The sequence below is a fragment of the Cheilinus undulatus genome, linkage group 10 (genome assembly GCF_018320785.1).
Source record: "Cheilinus undulatus linkage group 10, ASM1832078v1, whole genome shotgun sequence".
Lineage (NCBI taxonomy): Eukaryota > Metazoa > Chordata > Actinopteri > Labriformes > Labridae > Cheilinus > Cheilinus undulatus.
Genome location: NC_054874.1, coordinates 1,742,463 through 1,760,366, shown reverse-complemented (window position 1 = coordinate 1,760,366; position 17,904 = coordinate 1,742,463). Strand labels below are relative to the sequence as shown.

The following is a 17,904-nucleotide window of genomic DNA, read 5'->3' as shown; positions in this document are numbered from 1 at the left end:
ATTTTATTCTCGTAATATTATGGCTTTATTCTCGTGATGTAAAAAAAAAAAAGATTCTTGTATTTTCTTGTCTCTTCGTGTGGCCCTAATACTCTGAGATGTGCTTGACCTAAATTGTGTTCGTGTGTCGACATCGACATCTAACGGTGATATTTAAATCCAGAATTTTTGAACAAAACATCTACTCTTAAAATTCTAAAATAAAAAAGCAAAGTTGTGAACAAGCTCACCAAAGTGGATCAGAAATCCAAGTGCAGCGTTGCACTCTTTGTTCGAGCAACACTATGACATCATGTATTACAAACGTTACTACTTGCTGCCACGTGTTTTTATCAGTCTTTTTTAATAACTGTCAATTTTCCCAAACGCAGTAGAAGGATATCGTTGGAGAAAACAAATCCTGGATAAAAGTAATGGCAGCGGTGGGATTCGAACCCACGCCCCCGAAGAGACTGGAGCCTTAATCCAGCGCCTTAGACCGCTCGGCCACGCTACCGCGAGACATCCATGCCGTCCTGTGGCTAAATCAATGGAAGACACCTGATGTAATGGAATACACATTATGCTGTTGGCTCTTTGTTTCTTTCAAGCAACCAGTGTTATTAAAAGTGTCTATTTAAACCTCCAGCCACAGGCGGTTTACAGAAATAAGCTTCCAACTAAAATACTCATATTGTGGCTTCACGCCCTGAGCTCCCATTCGGAAACATTTAAAACCAAGATTTAACAGGGAATCCTTAAAGAAAATTTATTAGAAATTTAAAGAACAGCCTGGGGCAAAATAAGTTAATATTCACCCACAAACAACTTTAAAATATCTCATCTTGAGGCAGTAGCACTTTGGTGTCAACACCATCGGAGAGAAATATCAGACAGAGCAGTGTACATTTTAAAAAGCTATTGAAGAAAAAGACTGTAAAACACACAAAATACCTCTAAATACCTAGACATAGATAATGACATCACACTGTACAATATAAAATCAAGGGGATCCATGTACACCCATCATAAAATGTGCCAGAGAGTGGCAGTGAAACCGAAACAAGCTGAAACATCTGCTGAAAGTCTCTTGTGAAGGGCAGATTAAAGACTCCTTGGTGAACTGGACTCAGGATTTCTTAGCGGGGCAGGAAGGAGGCAGGACTCTGCGGGAGTTTGAGTGCACCCATGGGTGGTCAATGACACTCTGTAGTGAGAGACGATCGATGGGGTTGTGGCGGAGCAGCTTGGAGATCAGGTCTCGTGCACCATCTGAGATGACTTTGGGGAACTTCAAATCCACCTGAAAATAGAGAGAAAAATAAAAGTTACTAATTTAATCAGAGCAACAGCATTCAAAAATAATCTAATATTCTAACTGACCTCTCCAGAACAATATTTTATACATGGTGACCCATAAATAACATAAATTGTATCTAGTAAACACTGATGTCAGAGGGTAATTCACAAATTATCAGAGGTCAACAGGTCATTTTAGTCTCATGCAAATAGTACTTTAGTCAAGAACAGATCATACGTGGACTTCTAGAATAAAATCTGCATCATCATGAATTTGACAAACTGCTTTTAAACATAGGGTCCGCTTTATGCAGCTTGGGTCTTGTATCAATACCTTGGCTGTAGTTTCAAATGTTCTAAAGCAGCGTTACCAAATTGTTTAGAAATACTTTTGCAAAAGCCACAATCGAAGTGGTGAAAAGTGGCAAAAAGAGGGTTAAAATGGCAATAAAAATAAGATATAGGTGGTGAGAGTGGTCAAAAAGTGGTAAAAATGGTCAAAAAGCAGCAAAAATGTGGGGAAAATGAGTGAGAAGTGATTAAAATGGGCAAGCATCAGCATAAAGGTGGGTAAAATGGGCAAAAAGCAGCAGAGTGGCAAAATAGGAGGTAAGTGGCATTTGATGCAAAAGGCAGCTTAAATAGGTGAAAAGTGGCCAAAAAAGGCAAAATAGGGTGTAAAAATTTGCAAATAGCAAAAAGCAGGATAAAATTGGCAAACAGAAGCGGGAAAATGGGCTAAAACCAGCAAAAATGGATTAGTGGCAAAAAATTGGAAAGAAAGGGCAAAAATTGCAAATAAGGTGAATAAAAATATATAGATAAAAAACAAAGGCTGACGACTAAGTTTGATGATTGAAGCCTACTGTATAAATGTGGGAAACCAACTGATTAAAGTGACTTGCAATGGATAATTTCTGGGGGAAAAGTTTCCCTTTATAAATGTGTTCTGGGGGAATAATATTTCAAATTCAGACATAAAAGAGCAACAAATCACAAAAGAGTCACATGTGGCTCAAGAGTCACGTATTGAGAATCACTCTTCTAAAGTATGATGAAAAGACCTGGATGTAGTGAAGAATAGGGCTGGGCAATTAATCACAAATAAGATTAAATTACAATACAGCCTGCTGCCATTTTCAATTTGCAGAAGGTGCAATATTTCATTTAACCTGAAATTTGTGTCAAAACACTAGTTTGAAACTTTTCTGCAGCAGAGATGTTATACAGTACATATCAAGCAATCATTCCAGTGCAATGATACTCAACACGTGGCTCTGGAGCCAGATGTGGCTCTTTTGCGGTGATTTGTGGCTCTTCTATGTCTTCACTTGAAATATTTTTCACCCAGAAAACCAAAAAAAAAAGGTCAACTTTGCCTCTGACCTCAGTAAGCAACACTCTTGTGCAGCTATAGCTTTAAGTGCCAACCTTCATTTTTAGCCTGTATATTTCTATTGCCCTTATTTCCTTATTTGCCTCCCCTCCCAATTTTCCTTTTGTTTTTTTGCCACTTCTAATCATTTTTTCTGCTTTTTAAGCGCATTTTGTCTCTTCTTTCAGCCACAATTGTCCTATTTTTGGCCCCTTTAACCAAATTTTGCCTCTTTCATCTTTCTTTTTGCTATTTGCAAATTCTTCCCCCTTTTTTGCCACTTCTTGCCCATTTAAGCTGCCTTTTGCCATTGAATGCCACTTTTCCCCATTTTTGCCACTCTTGCTGCTTTTTTCCTAATGTAGTCACTTTTCACTTGTTTTGTTTTGCAATGTTTTCACTGCTTTTTAACCATTTACCACCTGTAACTCATTTTTCTATTCATTTTGCCACTTTTTTTCCCCCCCTTTCTTGCCATTTTTACCCAGTTTTTGCAATCTTATTTCTATTTGCCCTCCACTTTTTGAGCATTTTTCCTACTTTATCTTAGTTTTATTGCCACCTTATCCAAATTTTGCCACTTTCACCACTTAGATTGTGGCTCTTGCAAAGGTATTTTTCAACAATTTGGCTCTTTGGTTGAGGAACACTGTTCTATTGGCATATTTTTAGAATATTTCACAAAAAAATATATATTTTCTTCAATTTTGTATGTTTTTCTTGATGAATATGAGTTATATAAAAATGATAATTCCCTTTAATACAACAATTCATATCCGATTTGCAAAATGCATGTATAAACTATGTCAGGATGTCCTCTGCTTTTGCCCCACAATATCAAAAGGATATGCTCATTTTCTTGCCAAATACACTCCTTTCTTACAAGCTGGGAGACACCTGCACCAACTGTTTTTCCTCTTTTTTAATTTTGCTGTAAAAATAAAAACAATTTTCACATCGAAGACCTACCTTCATAATCCTTTTGTATGTTTCTGAGTGGCTGGCAGTTTCAAAAGGTGGGTTTCCAACTAAACATTCATAGCAGAGGACCCCAATGCACCACAGGTCCACTTTCTCACTATGGGTGTGGCCCTCAATCATTTCAGGAGGGAGATAGTCCAGCGTCCCGCACATCGTACGACGTCTGGATTGGATTTAATCACAGAGGTTATTAGAGAAACCAGATAAGCAGATTTGTGTGTCATTGAACAGCTGGTGACAGACAACAGTGGTGTATAGAAACGTAACTGCATCATGGTTCTTTACCTGAGAGAAGGTGCGTGAACAGACCAACCAAAATCTGCAATTTTGAGCTCTCCCCGATAGCCAAGAAGCAGATTCTCTGGCTTAATGTCACGGTGAATCACTTTCTTTTCATGGCAGTACATCAGGGCATCAGATATCTCCTCCATGTACTGGAAATGAGAATTGGTTGCCATTTGATCAGTAAAGATAAAAACCGAATCAATAGTTTTTATGGTTGCTTTAAAAAGACAGATGTAAACAAGTCCAGCCACCACAGGATAGAAGTTAAAACTGCAAATAGCTCAATTGAACTTATTCACCAAGTGGGCAAAACAAAACAGAAACAGTACAAATAAATTGTGTTTCTCTTACTGTAGCGGTACGCTGGTCATCAAATCTTCCACACCTCTGAAGCTCTTTGTACATTTCACCCCGTGGGGCATATTCAAGCACCAAAAACACTCTCTTTCTGTCATGAAAATAGTTGTAGAAGCGCAAGATGTTTGGGTGCCTGGAGAGAGAGGGGATATTTATCAAAATATGCCCTAAAGCCATAAGACAAACAGTCATGTGCTAGCTTTGATTTGGTTGAAGCTAACGTAAAAATAAGCATCGAGTATCACACAAGTCTCTGTAACTGTCAGTAGCTGCTGGTAAATAATCCTTAATGAAGGGATAAAAGTTTAAAGTGGGCCATTACACTGTTAATATCATGAATGTTTCTCAGGATACTCACTTGAGATGAGCCTGAATCTCAATCTCTCTCCTGAGTTGATGCTCCACACCTTCTTTTTCCATCTGTGACTTAAACAAAACCTTCAGAGCTACGATGGCTTGCAGCTTCTTCACCCTCGCAAGGTAGACATTACCAAATTTCCCCTTTCCTAGTGGTCGACCGATGTCAAAGTCGTCAATGGAGACCTTCCTAATATGAGAAACAATACAGGTTATTATCTGTGCCCTAGGAGGCCATCATTTACATGTTTGGAAGAATTAAAACTAGGACAGAACTGGCAACAAAAACAAAATATGAGAAATTAAAGGAAATATGCTTACTTTGCGACTGCACTTGAAGATGTGGCCACACGCTCCCTCCCAGGACCTTAAAATTACAACACAATCAGACTCCTATATATTCTAAGGTACATGACTGTTGCCCGTGTGCCATGGGTGTAAAGTTACCTGTGATGGCATTTTTGTCCAAATCTGCTCGTGGCTTCACCTGAACGCGCTGTGGACCCGCCACCATGCTCGGAGTTGTGTACTAATATTCAGTGGCAAACACACATTTAGGAATGCATTAAAAATCTTTAAAGCCAATACTACCTTCAAATACACTCAAAACTACAGAATCAATTAACATCTGTGGAAGAACACCAGCAAATCAACACATCTGTTTAAAGATTAGGGATGTGTGGCATAATTGGCAGTATCAGCAGATACAAGCTTAAAAAGTTGTAGTAAAATCTGGATTATAAGCCACATTTTTAATACCTTAACATTTTTTCATCTTAATAGTGTGCTGCAGCTTATAGACTGGGGAGAATATATACGAGTATAAAGTGCACTGCAAATGCATACGGCTGCCTCCATTACATAGTGCACAAGACATTATGTATTACAAGCGGCTGCTTCAACTTCACAGCTCAGAATGTGCTGGAATTCATAACAACACACCAGTGAGTACTGGCGCCACGTATGGACTCCTTTCCCCCTTGTTAGGTCATAACTGTCATTTAAAGAGAGCAGGAAATATATCCTACTGTTAAATAAATAAACCATGTGGCCTGCTGGTTTGGCTGAGAAAACTCCAGCAACTACCGACTACTACAGCTCAACTAGCATATTATAGTGAGTAGATGCACAAATTTCACATTGTGAAAAGTTGAGGTGGGAATCACAAGTGGCCCCACGGTGCGATATTATCACAATACTTGGGTCACGATTCAATATTACTGCAATTTTAAACATTTTGCAATACAGTGAGTATTGCGATACCATGTATTGCGATCTATACCATTTTTTTTCTACAGTTTAGCTGATTTAGCATCATTTTTGCCAACCTCACTGGACAAACAATTGTTTTTTTCCCCATTATCATAGACTTCAGTTCATATTAGCAATTAATCTTAAAAAAAATCAATACTTGATGGAGGAGACGATACGATATATCAACAGACAAAATATTGCAATACAATGCTGTATCAATTTTTTCTCCCAGCTCTAGTGAAAACAGGTAAAGAGGGCGACACAGCTGTACAGAAACTGCATGTTGTGGACTTTGCCAAGGGTGACTTGTATTCAAGAAATTACTTTAATTATTGTATCAACGGATACAAAAGCTTTACAGCCTTACATACAAATAATGGGGATGCACAGATGCATAAGTTTAACATCAGTATCAGTCCATATCAGCCCTGTTTAAAAATATCAACCACAGCCTAAATCATGTGGCGTGAACACCAGTCATCAGTGTTTATCTGTTGCTTCCAATCGATTTTATATCTGCATTTGATTCATCTAACTGCTGGATGAAATTAGGTTAAAACTGCGACCTGTTGGATAAACTCTAATCTGAGGCCATGGCCAGATGTGAGAAAATGTTGGCATGCTAGGAGTTTTACACCAAAAGAAGTATCGAAAAAAACATTGGAATTCACCATTATTTTCACAATTGGTGCATCTCTAGGAAATATGTCTATGGAGTTTTGAATTTCCTTTGGGATCAGTAAAGTATCTATCTATCTATCTATCTATCTATCTTAAGATGTCTACAGCTGAAACCTTTCCATGTGTGTTCCAGTGACAGAAGTTTTTTCTTTGTTCACCCTTAAACTTTGAAGCGTAATCTAAGAACTGTAGTTTAAGGTCTGAAGTTATATTTCAGTGTCGATATCGGCTAAAATTAATTTGTAAATAAAGGATACCAACAAAAAACAAACACCATGCAGCCCTATTTAAAATGATCGAATCTCACCGTTCCTTGGAAACCTCGAGGCTCATAATTTTCCTTATTCTGTAAAGAAATAAAAACAAACGGCTCAGTCAGTCACAATTCTGTGTTTCCTTAGGGTGCTCTAGCTTATTCTTGTCTTTTCATGGTCGAGTCTAATGCAATCTGAAACATTTAAAAATGTTTAATCATAAAAATATTTTCCTCAGTTGCCTTTACACATGTTATGCATTTGGAGGCCACTGTAGCATTTCATATTTTAATTTAAAACCTGGCTCCTTGCTTTAGCGTAGATCTATTGTGTCTGTCTAATTAAGTAAATAATTACATTGAACCATGTTACCGTATCTGACTGTTTTTCAGGAATTCTTTAACTTTAAGTAGATTTTAAAATCAGAAATTTTACTTTCACCTTTGTATATATGGGGGGGGGCAGTATTTTACTTGGCCTAATTTTAAAATGAATTACTGAGTTCAAAATAAAAACTAATAGTCCAAAAGAGAAGCAGTAAGCTCTGTAGAGGGCCAGTATTTTAGATTTAACTACACCTGACAGACAGAAGCATACAGTAAGAGATTATTTCCACAGTACATCCAAAACAGCAATAGCATTTAACCTTATTGTAAGAGGTGTCTTTGTCGGTACAACCTGGTAGGAGATTTGACATCATCTCTACAATTCAAAGTAAATTCAAGAATTTTGCATGCACAACTGGATGGTAAATATTTTATATTTTGTTGCCTCTATTGTATTTACAACTTAAAATAATTAACAGCTTTAAATACGCGGCATTTAATTAATAACTGTAAGTCAACCCCCAAAAACGTAGGTCTGTTTTAAATAAGATGATAAATGTAATAATTTAAGTTCTTTATTTAGATATCTGAAGATGTTAAGCTCTATATTGACAGACATGTAGGATGTAAGATATCAATGCTACACATGGATCTGCCTTAACTTTTAAACTTCACTGCTGAGGTCAGAATATTTCACTAAATCCTCCCTTTAAACCATTTTTATATTTTATATTTTCATATTAGCTGCTGTGGATAAAAGGCTAGCTCGTTCTCCACTTGAAAAAACAATACCGGTACAGCACAGTTAGGCCACTGTTATGGTAGGTTAACATGGTTTCTGAACCCTCGTTGGGTGTAAACAACGAACAACCTAAACAGCTAGTGAATGTATTTTACAGAAAAGCGGCCCTCTCCTTTTTCTAAACACAGTTTTTATACTTCTATTCATCACTGAACACCAGACAGCTCCATGCTAAAGCTGTTAGCTCAGGGAAGTTCCGAACACACTGCTAACGTTGGCAGTCTCGCTCCAAACTTCTGACTAATTTAACGATTTACATTTAGCTTGTTAGAATCGTCCGTGTTACCCTTTCTTATTTTGTAACAAAAGTTGAAAAAAAAAACCGTACCTGCATCTTGGGAAGTACTGTGGTATGAATGTTTAAATGTCGATGAAAGCGCTAGCTTCTTGTTTTCTCCGCCGCCAACGTTTTCAAAAAGCTCCGCTGCTCTAACACGATTGGTCGGTGTGTTGAACACAGAGGGCTCCCATTGGCCAGAATTTTTCCAAGGAGGCGCGTGTGAGTGGTTTAAACTGATGCTTCTCAAGATTTGGCCCGCCCCTTTCCCCCGTTCCCCTCGTCATTTCCTCTGAAGAGAAGCAGAAGGCCTGACTGAGGGCTTTTAAGTAGCAAAAAAGAGTCCGAGTTGTCAAGTGTTTTAAAGGTTAAGAGAACATCAGGAGGGTCCCCTCCAAATTTACTCGTATAAAAGCCCCCCTCACTGCTTCCTCTGTGTTTCTGGTTGCCTGCATTTATCACAACAAATAGGGTGAAATAACAGGTTTAAATCCTCCTCCTCACAATGTTCTGTCCTGTCTGTTAGTGCTGTCGTATATTTTGTTCCAATGAGGGTCCAAACTGTAACGTTTTTCATTTAATTAATTTTAGCCGTTAAAAATTTTGTACATTTGGGTTGGGAAAGCATAAATTCATCGCCTAAACTAAATAAATAAATAAGTAAATCTGAGGTTTTTATTTAAAACAATTGGAAGTATTTGTTATGAAATCAAATATAGATATAAAGATAGACAAAGATTTTGTGCAAATCAAAAAACCAATTCATTTACTAAATGTCTTTGTGTTTATTCATTCACAGTTATTTCAGTTTCAGATAAATTTAAAATTAATGAGACTGAGAAATTCCACTAATTTGTTATTGCTTACAGTGTTTCCTGCAGTGCGCCCTGGTGTATTTATTCCCTTTATCTGCTGTTGTTCTTGGTGTGTCATACCTGGAGCGGCCACATGAGGGGGTCAATGAGCCAATGAGCGCCTCTCTCTGTGGACTGATTGTTTGTGAATGTATGTATGGTCTGCAAAAAACGAAACACACTTTTAGGAGAACCTATAATTTATAATAGCTAATTTGTGATTTTCACATCACCTTTAGAATGAATAACATTGAAATGTGCAGATTGTCAATAAGTGGTGAGTTTTTACTCAAAATTGATTTCTGATTTTTTTTATTAGTATGATAAAATTACATGACGGCATAAGAAAAAATGGACAGAAAGATCTCAGAGAGTCTGCAGCCAGTGTCAGACAGGAGAGGTGGAAACAGAGATCCATTTTCTAATAAACTGTGCAAGAAATGAAAGAGTTTGAGAAATTTATTTCCCTAAATGTAATGATATAATCCCAGGCTTTGCTGCCCTCCCCAGTAAGAGACCAATTCAAATCCTTCTTGAAGAGAAAATTTCAGTGGTAAAACTGTCAGCTGAGAATGTTACAGCATGTCACACAGCTAGACAAGTTTCTATACAAGATATTATTATTTAGTATAAGACTCTGATTATTAATTCATTGTTCTATAAATATGTTTACATGCAAAATATACATATATATTTATTCCTCAATGTATAAAACTAAATCAAAAGGTGTAATAGCATACATGTAAATTCTATAGCTATTATTTTGCTCTGTTCTGTAATATAGTTGTAATTATTTTTTAAAATGCTGTTATTTTATCAATTTAATTTGTTTATTTTTCTATGTAATGCTTTGGCAATAACATGAAACATTTGTTCATGCCAATAAAGCACATTTGAGTTTGAGTTAAAATTACAGCCGACCAATTCTTCAAGAGCTGATTGTTCAAAATAAGTTTATTTAAAAACATCTCATTAACAGCTTCACTTTTTTTTTTAAACTGGATTGAGAAACACAATTCATGTGAAAAACAAAGATCACTGATGTTCCTCCTCATTCATTCCTCCTTCTTATTCAATTTTAAAAATCTTGTTAGGAAAACTACTAAAGTTACGGACCATAAAAACCTGACAAAGATCAATTGCATTTTTTTGTTTGGTCTTTGCAACAATACTCAAACACCTGCTGGTAACTGAAATGTTTTTAACGTATACACTGTTAAAAAAGAACAGGAAACAGGTGGATCACAGCCGGCAGTACACTCCAGTTATGTGCATTTGTTTACAGCACCTGTGTATGTTTCTATAGTTTAACATTCAAAGTTATACAGTTCATCCACACTCTCATTAAGTTTAAAAACTATGCTTATGGGTTATTTTTTCCTGCATGTACCAGACTTGAGTGAAAACTCTCAACACTGGCAGTTATTATTGTAAAATGCTGGGTACTTTACCACAATATATAGCTCCATTTAAAGTAGTCTTTTAAAAAATAGTTCAAATATATCCTCTCAATACAGACATGGAAGTCAGTGAATGAAGGCCCTGAATGTATTCTAGATTTCCCTTATCTAGGAGGCAAACTTCCTAAGATACATGTGAGTATTCCTCTCCTAGCTGGTGATGATGGCTGAATGCTTAATGAGAAAATGTCTGCAAAAATCTTTCAGCTGGTTTTCTTCTAATACGATAAATTATGTTTCTTTAGCCTAAATATTCTCAATAATAAAATCAGAGTATTTATTACATAACTATTGTAATACTTTTTCATGTTATCCATACATTAGTCTGTACTGATCTGAACAGAGCAGTTTGTGAAAACTAGAGTGCAGGATGGCAATAAGACAGCCAGTGAGCGATGTAAACTTGGAATAGGATCGCTCATATCAGGTGTTTTGTTCTCCTCGTTTCTGTTATCTTCACCTGCAACCTCCTCATTCTCCTGCTCTTCTCTACCAGCGTCCCCCTCCTCCTCTGCCGCGAGCGGGTACTGCCGAGGCTGGAAGACAACGTCCAGAAACTCCAGCCTGCGGAGCCCACGGAGCATCCTGCAGCTCCGCACTATCTGCATCTCACTGAGCGTGCAGGCCCACAGGCAGAGACGTTTTAGGTCTTTCAGACGGCTCGCGCAGAGCAAGCCCGGCCCCACCTCCTTACCGCCCAGGCTCAGCTCCTCCAGGCCGAGCCATCCTGATCCCAGTCCGAGGGAGGCCATCTGTAACTGGTAGCCTTGCCGCCCAGTGATGCCTATCTCCAGACACTTGAGACCTGAAAGCCCTTCCACGCCGAGGGCACCATCCTTGGCAGCGCAGCTCCTGAGCCCATTAGCCGTCACACGAAAGGTGTCTTTCAGCTCCAATCGACTGAGCCTCTCCCAGGATGTCAGACTCTGCAGATGCTGGTCCGTGAAAGAGGGCACATTGTTAAGGACTAACCTCTCGATACCAATCCTTGATGGAGAGTCGAGCTCTTTCCCTTCCTGATCCCCGCTTTTCTGCTGAGTGCCAACACTCGATGTTGCTTGAGAAGACACAGGTGAAGGAGGAGTCTGGTCAAAAAACTCTCTAGGCAGCTCACACCCATGCAGCTCCAGTGTCTGCAAAGACGGAGGTAGACTTTGGCAACCGGGCAGGCTCCTCAGGTCTGCATGGAGGAGGTAGAGCTTGCTCAGGCGAGGGCACTTTGAAGACAGAGCTTTGAGCCAGGACTCGGAGAGGAATATGCCACCTCGGGCTGAAAGCAGCAAGCCCCGCAACCGTAGGTACCTCAGTCCACACCCAAGGTACTGACGCAGCAGGAGCCAGAGAATACGGGATGTCACCTAAAACACCACGGATAGTCCATGGCATTAGAGTAGAGGTAGAGAAGAGAGAGACAGTGGTTTGGATCAGTAGCTGTGAGAGGGGTTGTCACAATATCAGAATTTAAACTTCAACATGATACTAGTCAAGATATTTGTTTTTTTTTTATCATACATATTTATTTTCTTTTTTATACATATTATTAGAAAGTGGAAGAGTTTAGGAACAACAGCAACTCAGCTATGAAGAGTAAAATCACAGAGCAGAGTCAACGACTGCTAAGGTCCATGGTGTGTAAAAGTCTCCAAGTCTCTGCTGATTCCATAGCTGCATAGTTCTGAACTTCCACTGGCATTAATGTAAACACTGAACCTGCAGCAGGAGCTTCATGAATGGGTTTCCATGGTAACAGCTGCATGCAAGCATCACATCACCAAGTCCAATGCCAAGCGTCAGATAGAGAGGAGTAAAGCACACCGGCACTGGACTGTGGAGCAGTCCAGTGCCCCTGCTGTAGAGCATAAATGCTCTACAGCAGGGGATTTCAAAGTGTGTGAGAGTGAGCCTCCCCTAAGAAGAAATTATTCATTCGGTGGACCCCCACCCACAAAAAGGATTCAAACTGAAAAAAAATTAAACAACAACATTTCAAACATTAATGTCTAATCTTTTAAAATTTTTAACATTAATATATTTTGGATATTTTGGTTGGCAAATGTCCTTAAACATCTGCCTTTCCCTCTTATTCAGCTATAATGCCATTAATGCCTTTTTTCCACTTTTTGTCCATTTAAACTACCCTTTGCCATTACATACCACTTGTTTCCTCTTTTTTGCCCATTTTTGCCACTCTTGACTGCTTTTTGCCCATTTAAGTCACTTTCCACTTATTTTTTTGTCACTTCTCACCCATTTCTGCAACTTTCTGACCGTTTCCACTTTTTCTCCCAATTTTTACCCCTTTTCACCCCTTTTTTGCTGCCTTTTGACCATTTTGCCACCTTTAACCTATTTTTATTGCTACTTTAAGCCGTTTTTTGCCACTTTTCATCTCTTAGATTGTGGCTCTTGCAAAGGTATTTTTCAACAATTTTAGCTCTTTGGTTGAGTGACTCTGCTCTATAGCATAGTCCCTATAGTAACTATAAGTTTATCCATTTTGCTCCATGCACAGCAGAGGTTCGCAAAGCAAATCAACTTTTTTTTGGTTTATGGTTCCACGCCTCCCCTGAAGCTCTGTGGCGCCCCCCAGGGGAGGCCCGCCTCAGAATGAATGGACACACATTCAAACAGAACCACTACAAAATCTGTGGAAAGCCTCCCAGGAAGAGTGGAGGCTGTTTGAGCTGCAGAAGGGCGTGAACTCCAAATTAAATTATCTGAATACGATGTCATTACAGTCCCAGTTGGTGTAATGGCCAGGCGGCTGAATACTTTTGTCCATATAGTGTATCTCTGCGCGAAAAGCCTGGTGCAAAGGCAAGATTTATAACTACTGCAACATTTTAAATCACTTTACAGACCTGTGGCCTGTTAGAAATGAGGCTGTGGATCCGGTGTTTCCAGTTCCTCGTGAACATTAATCTCTGATAAGGTGTGTCTTTGTTGTTTTCAGACTGTCATCTTTGCAGCTGATTTGCTGGGAAAAGGTCAAACCCTGAATTCATTATAAAATTATGATTCTTAACTTGATTTGGAGGGGTTTCAACAGAAGTGGAAAAAGCAAGAAACAAGAACAGAAAAAACAGCTGTTGTAGATGTAATGTGGAATCATTCCCTTTCTCTATGTGCTACTGACCATTGTTAGTCAAAGCCAGAGGCAGACTGTACCATTAGCCAAAGGCAGGCAATCTCCTGGAGCCCCAGGTTACTAAGGGCCCCAGCCAGTATTCTGGCCATTGGTCATTTAAGGGGCTTAATACACCCATTAAAAGTGTGAAATATTATGTCAAGTTCATCATGTTGCAGACTGATAGAAAGAGGAAAATCTTGAATTCTCCTCTGTTCATCAGCAGAAACGGCTCACAGATTCAGAGAAACAGAAACCAGCCCTTTAGTTTGAGGAAAACCGGAAATAAATCAATCTCACGGTGTGTGCTGTCTTTTCTGTCATATAGTCTGAAAATGTGAACAAATGCAACAAAAGGTCCACGAAACAAAACTAGCAACTTCATTTAGTCCCAAAACCAAATAAGAAAACAGTGCAGAAACACTGCTGTTTTACTGTTTGTCATGTCTGACAGGGGCGGTGTGTTTAAGAAATTTCCCTCTCTGTCCCTCTCCCTCATGATCCTGTGGCCTCTGATGGCGGCGTAATGTTGGACAATGTTTGAGGGCTTTTAGGTGATAAAACATGACCAAAAAAGAAGAAAGAAACCTAAAATGGAACTTTTTTTTCTTTGAGTGAACTGGCATTTTTATTTAAATAAACATGCAAACTAAGTATTCATGCAGCTGTAAGGTCTGTCCATTTAGAGCAGGGGTGTCAAACTCATATTGAGTCCAGGGCCAGATTCGCTCCAATAGGACGTCCTGAGGGCCGAACCATTTGGTGTAGAGGTGTTAAAGTCAATCACAGCGGGGACTGGATACTGAATTTAGCTCCAACCTGGGAGCCTATTAGGGTCAACCTCATTTTCACCAGTAATGAAATATGAAAAAATAAAAAAACGATGATTAATCATTTTAAGATTAAAAAGACAAAATGACAAGTTTAAAGGTTTGAAATCTAAGAAAAAAAAGTCACCTTATTAGTTCAACAGGGTAAAACACAAAATTTAAAGGCAGAATCATATTCTAAAAGGAGAATACATGTGAAAATCAAAATCATGAGTTTAAAACAGTGGTTCCCAAACACTTTTCCCTGGAAACATTGATTTTAAGTGTTTCGCTGCTGAAAAACCATTTTATAAAATGTTTATTAAGTGCTTTATCATGATTTACTTAACATTTGCAACTCTAATTTTGACAACCTCGGAGCAGACAAAGCCTCATGCCCCCCCATAGATCCCTGGCACCTCCCCAAGGGGGTCCCGAACCCCAAGTTGGGAACCACAGGTTTCAAAGGTCAAAATATGATATAAAAAGTAAAACATTTAGAGATCAAAAGGTCGGAATATGAAATAAAAAGAAAAATCACAAATTAATTTATTTTCCCTCCTTCCTGACTTTTAATCTAATAGATTCCACTCTTTATTCTTCATATTGTTATGATTTACCAAGGATATTTTAAACCATCAAGGTTAAGTTTGCACTTTTAAACTGTAGGAAATCTGCAGACCTCATACTGGTGGGCCAGTTTCAATAAAATATGATCTGATCTTGCAGGCCGGGTATAACGGTATCACAGGCCAAATTTGGCCCCCGGGCCTTGAGTTTGACACCCCTGATTTAGAGTCCTTAAATAAACATTATGAAATCTGCCAGGATATTTCTATATAAAATAGCGTTATAACAGTCTTTTTGGTTTGTACTGCATAAAATTTTAACTTCAATATGATCGGACATGTGTCAATGGCGCTAAAATATCTTTTCGAACATGAAGCCTAATATTGACCATTAGGTGGTTTGTAATTGTTTTGTTTCATCTCTCTCTTCAAAATTTGTGTCTTCTGAAGGGACATGACCATGTTTTCATTGTTATGTTTTTTTTTTCGAAACTGGCATGTTCGAAATAAACTTCACTAACTAACTAACAGCCATAATTAAGTAATAGTCAACAGAGTTAAAGATAAAAAAATAAAAGCATAAGAAGACTGCGAAGAGAAATTAAAGTTCAAACAGATTACAAGAACAAAAGGAACACAGAAAAGTACATTTTCATAGTTTCTATGGGAAGTGTACTTGTTTAACTGTTAAGCCTGTATGTCAAGCGAGGATGTTCCCAGTATGTCTAATTTCCTATTTGGGAAAACAGTCAAATTCATCACGGGGTCATTGTGTCAGCAGGTATAATATGAGCCTGATACTCTGTAGAGCATGGCTAACATTAGCAGCTAGCTCCGTCAGCCTTCGTTCCTCTTTGCAGATTAATATCCTGCTTTGATATGTGGCCTCTTTTCACTACGGCTGAGTAGTTACAGGTGAATTCAACCCTCAACAGCCCACACACAACTCTACTTCTACTTCTAAAACATGTAATACTATGCCTTTCTACATGCTAACCGCTAACTTCTCATATTTGACGTCAGTTGTCTGCTTACAATTGGCGTACTCAAACTGCTCCTAAAGCCAATCAACGGGGGGCTTCCATACTGACATCGCGGTCTCAACTGAACTTTGGATCCACCTTACAAGCCACCCACTGAGCATGACTTTTCAAGAAATGGCAGAAATGGCAAAAGGAAGAACTGATTAGATTTTGGGACTGGTCCGGCTCACTGTCTGGATCCAGGAATTCGCTAAAGACTTCTTTACTATTGGGAGATAGGGCTAATGGCGGAGGTCTGCGCTGTTACCACTTTACGCCAGGAGATGGCGGACATGAGTAACTTCAATCCCAGCAGCATTTTTGGGTGTGTTTCTATTCAAAGTTTTGGAGTTTATAGAGTTTGAGAGACACGCCCAGTCGAGAAGACGAGTTGGAGCGTAACAGAGAGAAAGACAGAGAATTGCAGCGAGAAATCTCACAATGCTAGGAGGAATAGAGGAATATTCACCCTCTGCCATGACTTTCAGTTGTCCGGTGAGACCATGGGTGCATCTGTTGGCACCCATAGCGAAGCCAATGCTTTGCCTCACCATGTTTCCACCCCACTGGGGAGGGAGGAATCGGCGAATGCCGTGGTGGGGGGGCACATGAGGATAGATCCAGGAATTTTTTAAAGGATTCTCACTATTGGGATATAGGGCTAATGGCGGAGGTCTGCGCTCTCTTAGTGCTTTTCTCATTTAAAAGAGCATCATAGACTGGGATTTCAAGCACATGTTTATAAAAAAATGACAGGTAATTAGTTTAACCGACTCGTAAATCTTCCACTGGCTAATTTTTACACATATTTTAACTGTTATTTATTAAAAGAAGAAGTTGCAAGTAGCTCTCTCTTTTGATCAACTTAGAGGAGGAACAATATCTGTGGAGGGCCCCATGCTTGCGTTCACCTTGGGCCCCAAAATTGCTTTATCCTCCACTGGCCACAGCCAAACTACTGACCAGTTTTAAGGCTGGACCACTCATTTGAACTTTAAGAATTTATTTTATATATATTTATAGTACTGTAAGCTGTTTAAATTCAGTTAAGTACAATACTTTCCCTAAGTAAAATCACTGATTTTAAAAACAAGCCCACAAATAAGCTATTCAGTCATTGTAGTTTAAGCTAATGTGATAATTCCTCTGGTTTTCAGAGACAGAGAGCTGATGTGTTGGTTAGAGTTATTTTTATTGTACTTGTTTGTGTTTAACAGGTGTCTCTGTGTTCCGCCCGTGAAAAAAAACACACTGAGTTATAGAGGGAATAATACCAGAGAGCTGAAGCCACATTACATGGAATAATCTGTCTTACCCCTTTCCATGCAGTCAGGTCGACAAGTCTCCACAGCCTCTGGTCTTTAACTAGACGTTTCCACCTCTTACAGACTCTAGAAAGAGAAACAACAGCAGACTGGAGTCACAACAAAGACAGAGCTGACTCTGACTTCTGTTTCACAGGAGGAAATATGCCAGCAGGTTCTCTTACCTTCCAGCTCTCACCAGCTCCTTTACACTCAGAAACGACAACACGTCAATTAAAATGTTTTCAGGGAAGTAGTCCAGATTACAAGCTTTAAATTCTTCCATCTTGTAAACAAAACTCTTTCAAGCTCGGACACGGACGAATATCTCGACGCACACGGTTTGCGCCCGCATTAACGATCCCAGGGAAACATGAACCGTGCAGCTGTAGGACCTAGCGAGGATTTATCGACGTTTTTAAATATATTTCCCTTTATTCGACGGTAACGTCTCTCGGCTACTGCTACCATTACTTCCTGAAAAAAAACGCATCCACTCTATGACGGCGACAATGAGGCAGGTGTCGTTTGG

At 38.9% G+C, this 17,904-nt stretch overlaps 2 protein-coding genes and 1 non-coding gene across 3 annotated transcripts; all 3 read right to left on the bottom strand.

Annotated features, from left to right (window-relative positions):
* Positions 1-414: 414 nt before the first annotated feature.
* On the bottom strand, positions 415-496 carry trnal-aag. The gene has a single exon. It is a non-coding gene; the product is annotated as a tRNA-Leu (tRNA).
* Positions 497-734: 238 nt separating this feature from the next.
* Positions 735-8,384, bottom strand: aurkb (aurora kinase B). The gene is made up of 9 exons (XM_041797672.1): positions 8,279-8,384; positions 6,876-6,914; positions 5,081-5,162; positions 4,955-5,000; positions 4,635-4,823; positions 4,271-4,409; positions 3,920-4,068; positions 3,623-3,797; positions 735-1,282 (listed from the first exon to the last, which is right to left on the bottom strand). The coding sequence occupies exons 1-9, from the start codon at positions 8,282-8,284 to the stop codon at positions 1,109-1,111; spliced, it is 999 nt and encodes a 332-aa protein (XP_041653606.1). The 5' UTR covers positions 8,285-8,384; the 3' UTR covers positions 735-1,108.
* A 1,633-nt stretch (positions 8,385-10,017) lies between these two features.
* LOC121516531 (F-box/LRR-repeat protein 12-like) lies at positions 10,018-17,698 on the bottom strand. Its single transcript, XM_041797869.1, has 3 exons — positions 17,558-17,698; positions 17,384-17,459; positions 10,018-11,899 (listed from the first exon to the last, which is right to left on the bottom strand). The coding sequence occupies exons 1-3, from the start codon at positions 17,656-17,658 to the stop codon at positions 10,862-10,864; spliced, it is 1,215 nt and encodes a 404-aa protein (XP_041653803.1). The 5' UTR covers positions 17,659-17,698; the 3' UTR covers positions 10,018-10,861.
* Positions 17,699-17,904: the final 206 nt, after the last annotated feature.

What these genes read in the sequence shown, in the direction of transcription:
- LOC121516531 (XM_041797869.1), bottom strand. Translation starts at nt 17,658, where the DNA reads ATGGAAGAATTTAAAGCTTGTAATCTGGACTACTTCCCTGAAAACATT. An exon ending in GAGCTGGTGAGAGCTGGAAG is followed by an intron (nt 17,460 to 17,557) that starts GTAAGAGAACCT and finishes TTCTCTTTCTAG; the next exon opens with AGTCTGTAAGAGGTGGAAAC. An exon ending in ACCTGACTGCATGGAAAGGG is followed by an intron (nt 11,900 to 17,383) that starts GTAAGACAGATT and finishes GTGGTGTTTTAG; the next exon opens with GTGACATCCCGTATTCTCTG.
- aurkb (XM_041797672.1), bottom strand. An exon ending in TCTTCAAGTGCAGTCGCAAA is followed by an intron (nt 4,824 to 4,954) that starts GTAAGCATATTT and finishes TTCTCATATTAG; the next exon opens with GAAGGTCTCCATTGACGACT. An exon ending in CATACAAAAGGATTATGAAG is followed by an intron (nt 1,283 to 3,622) that starts GTAGGTCTTCGA and finishes CTCTATTTTCAG; the next exon opens with GTGGATTTGAAGTTCCCCAA.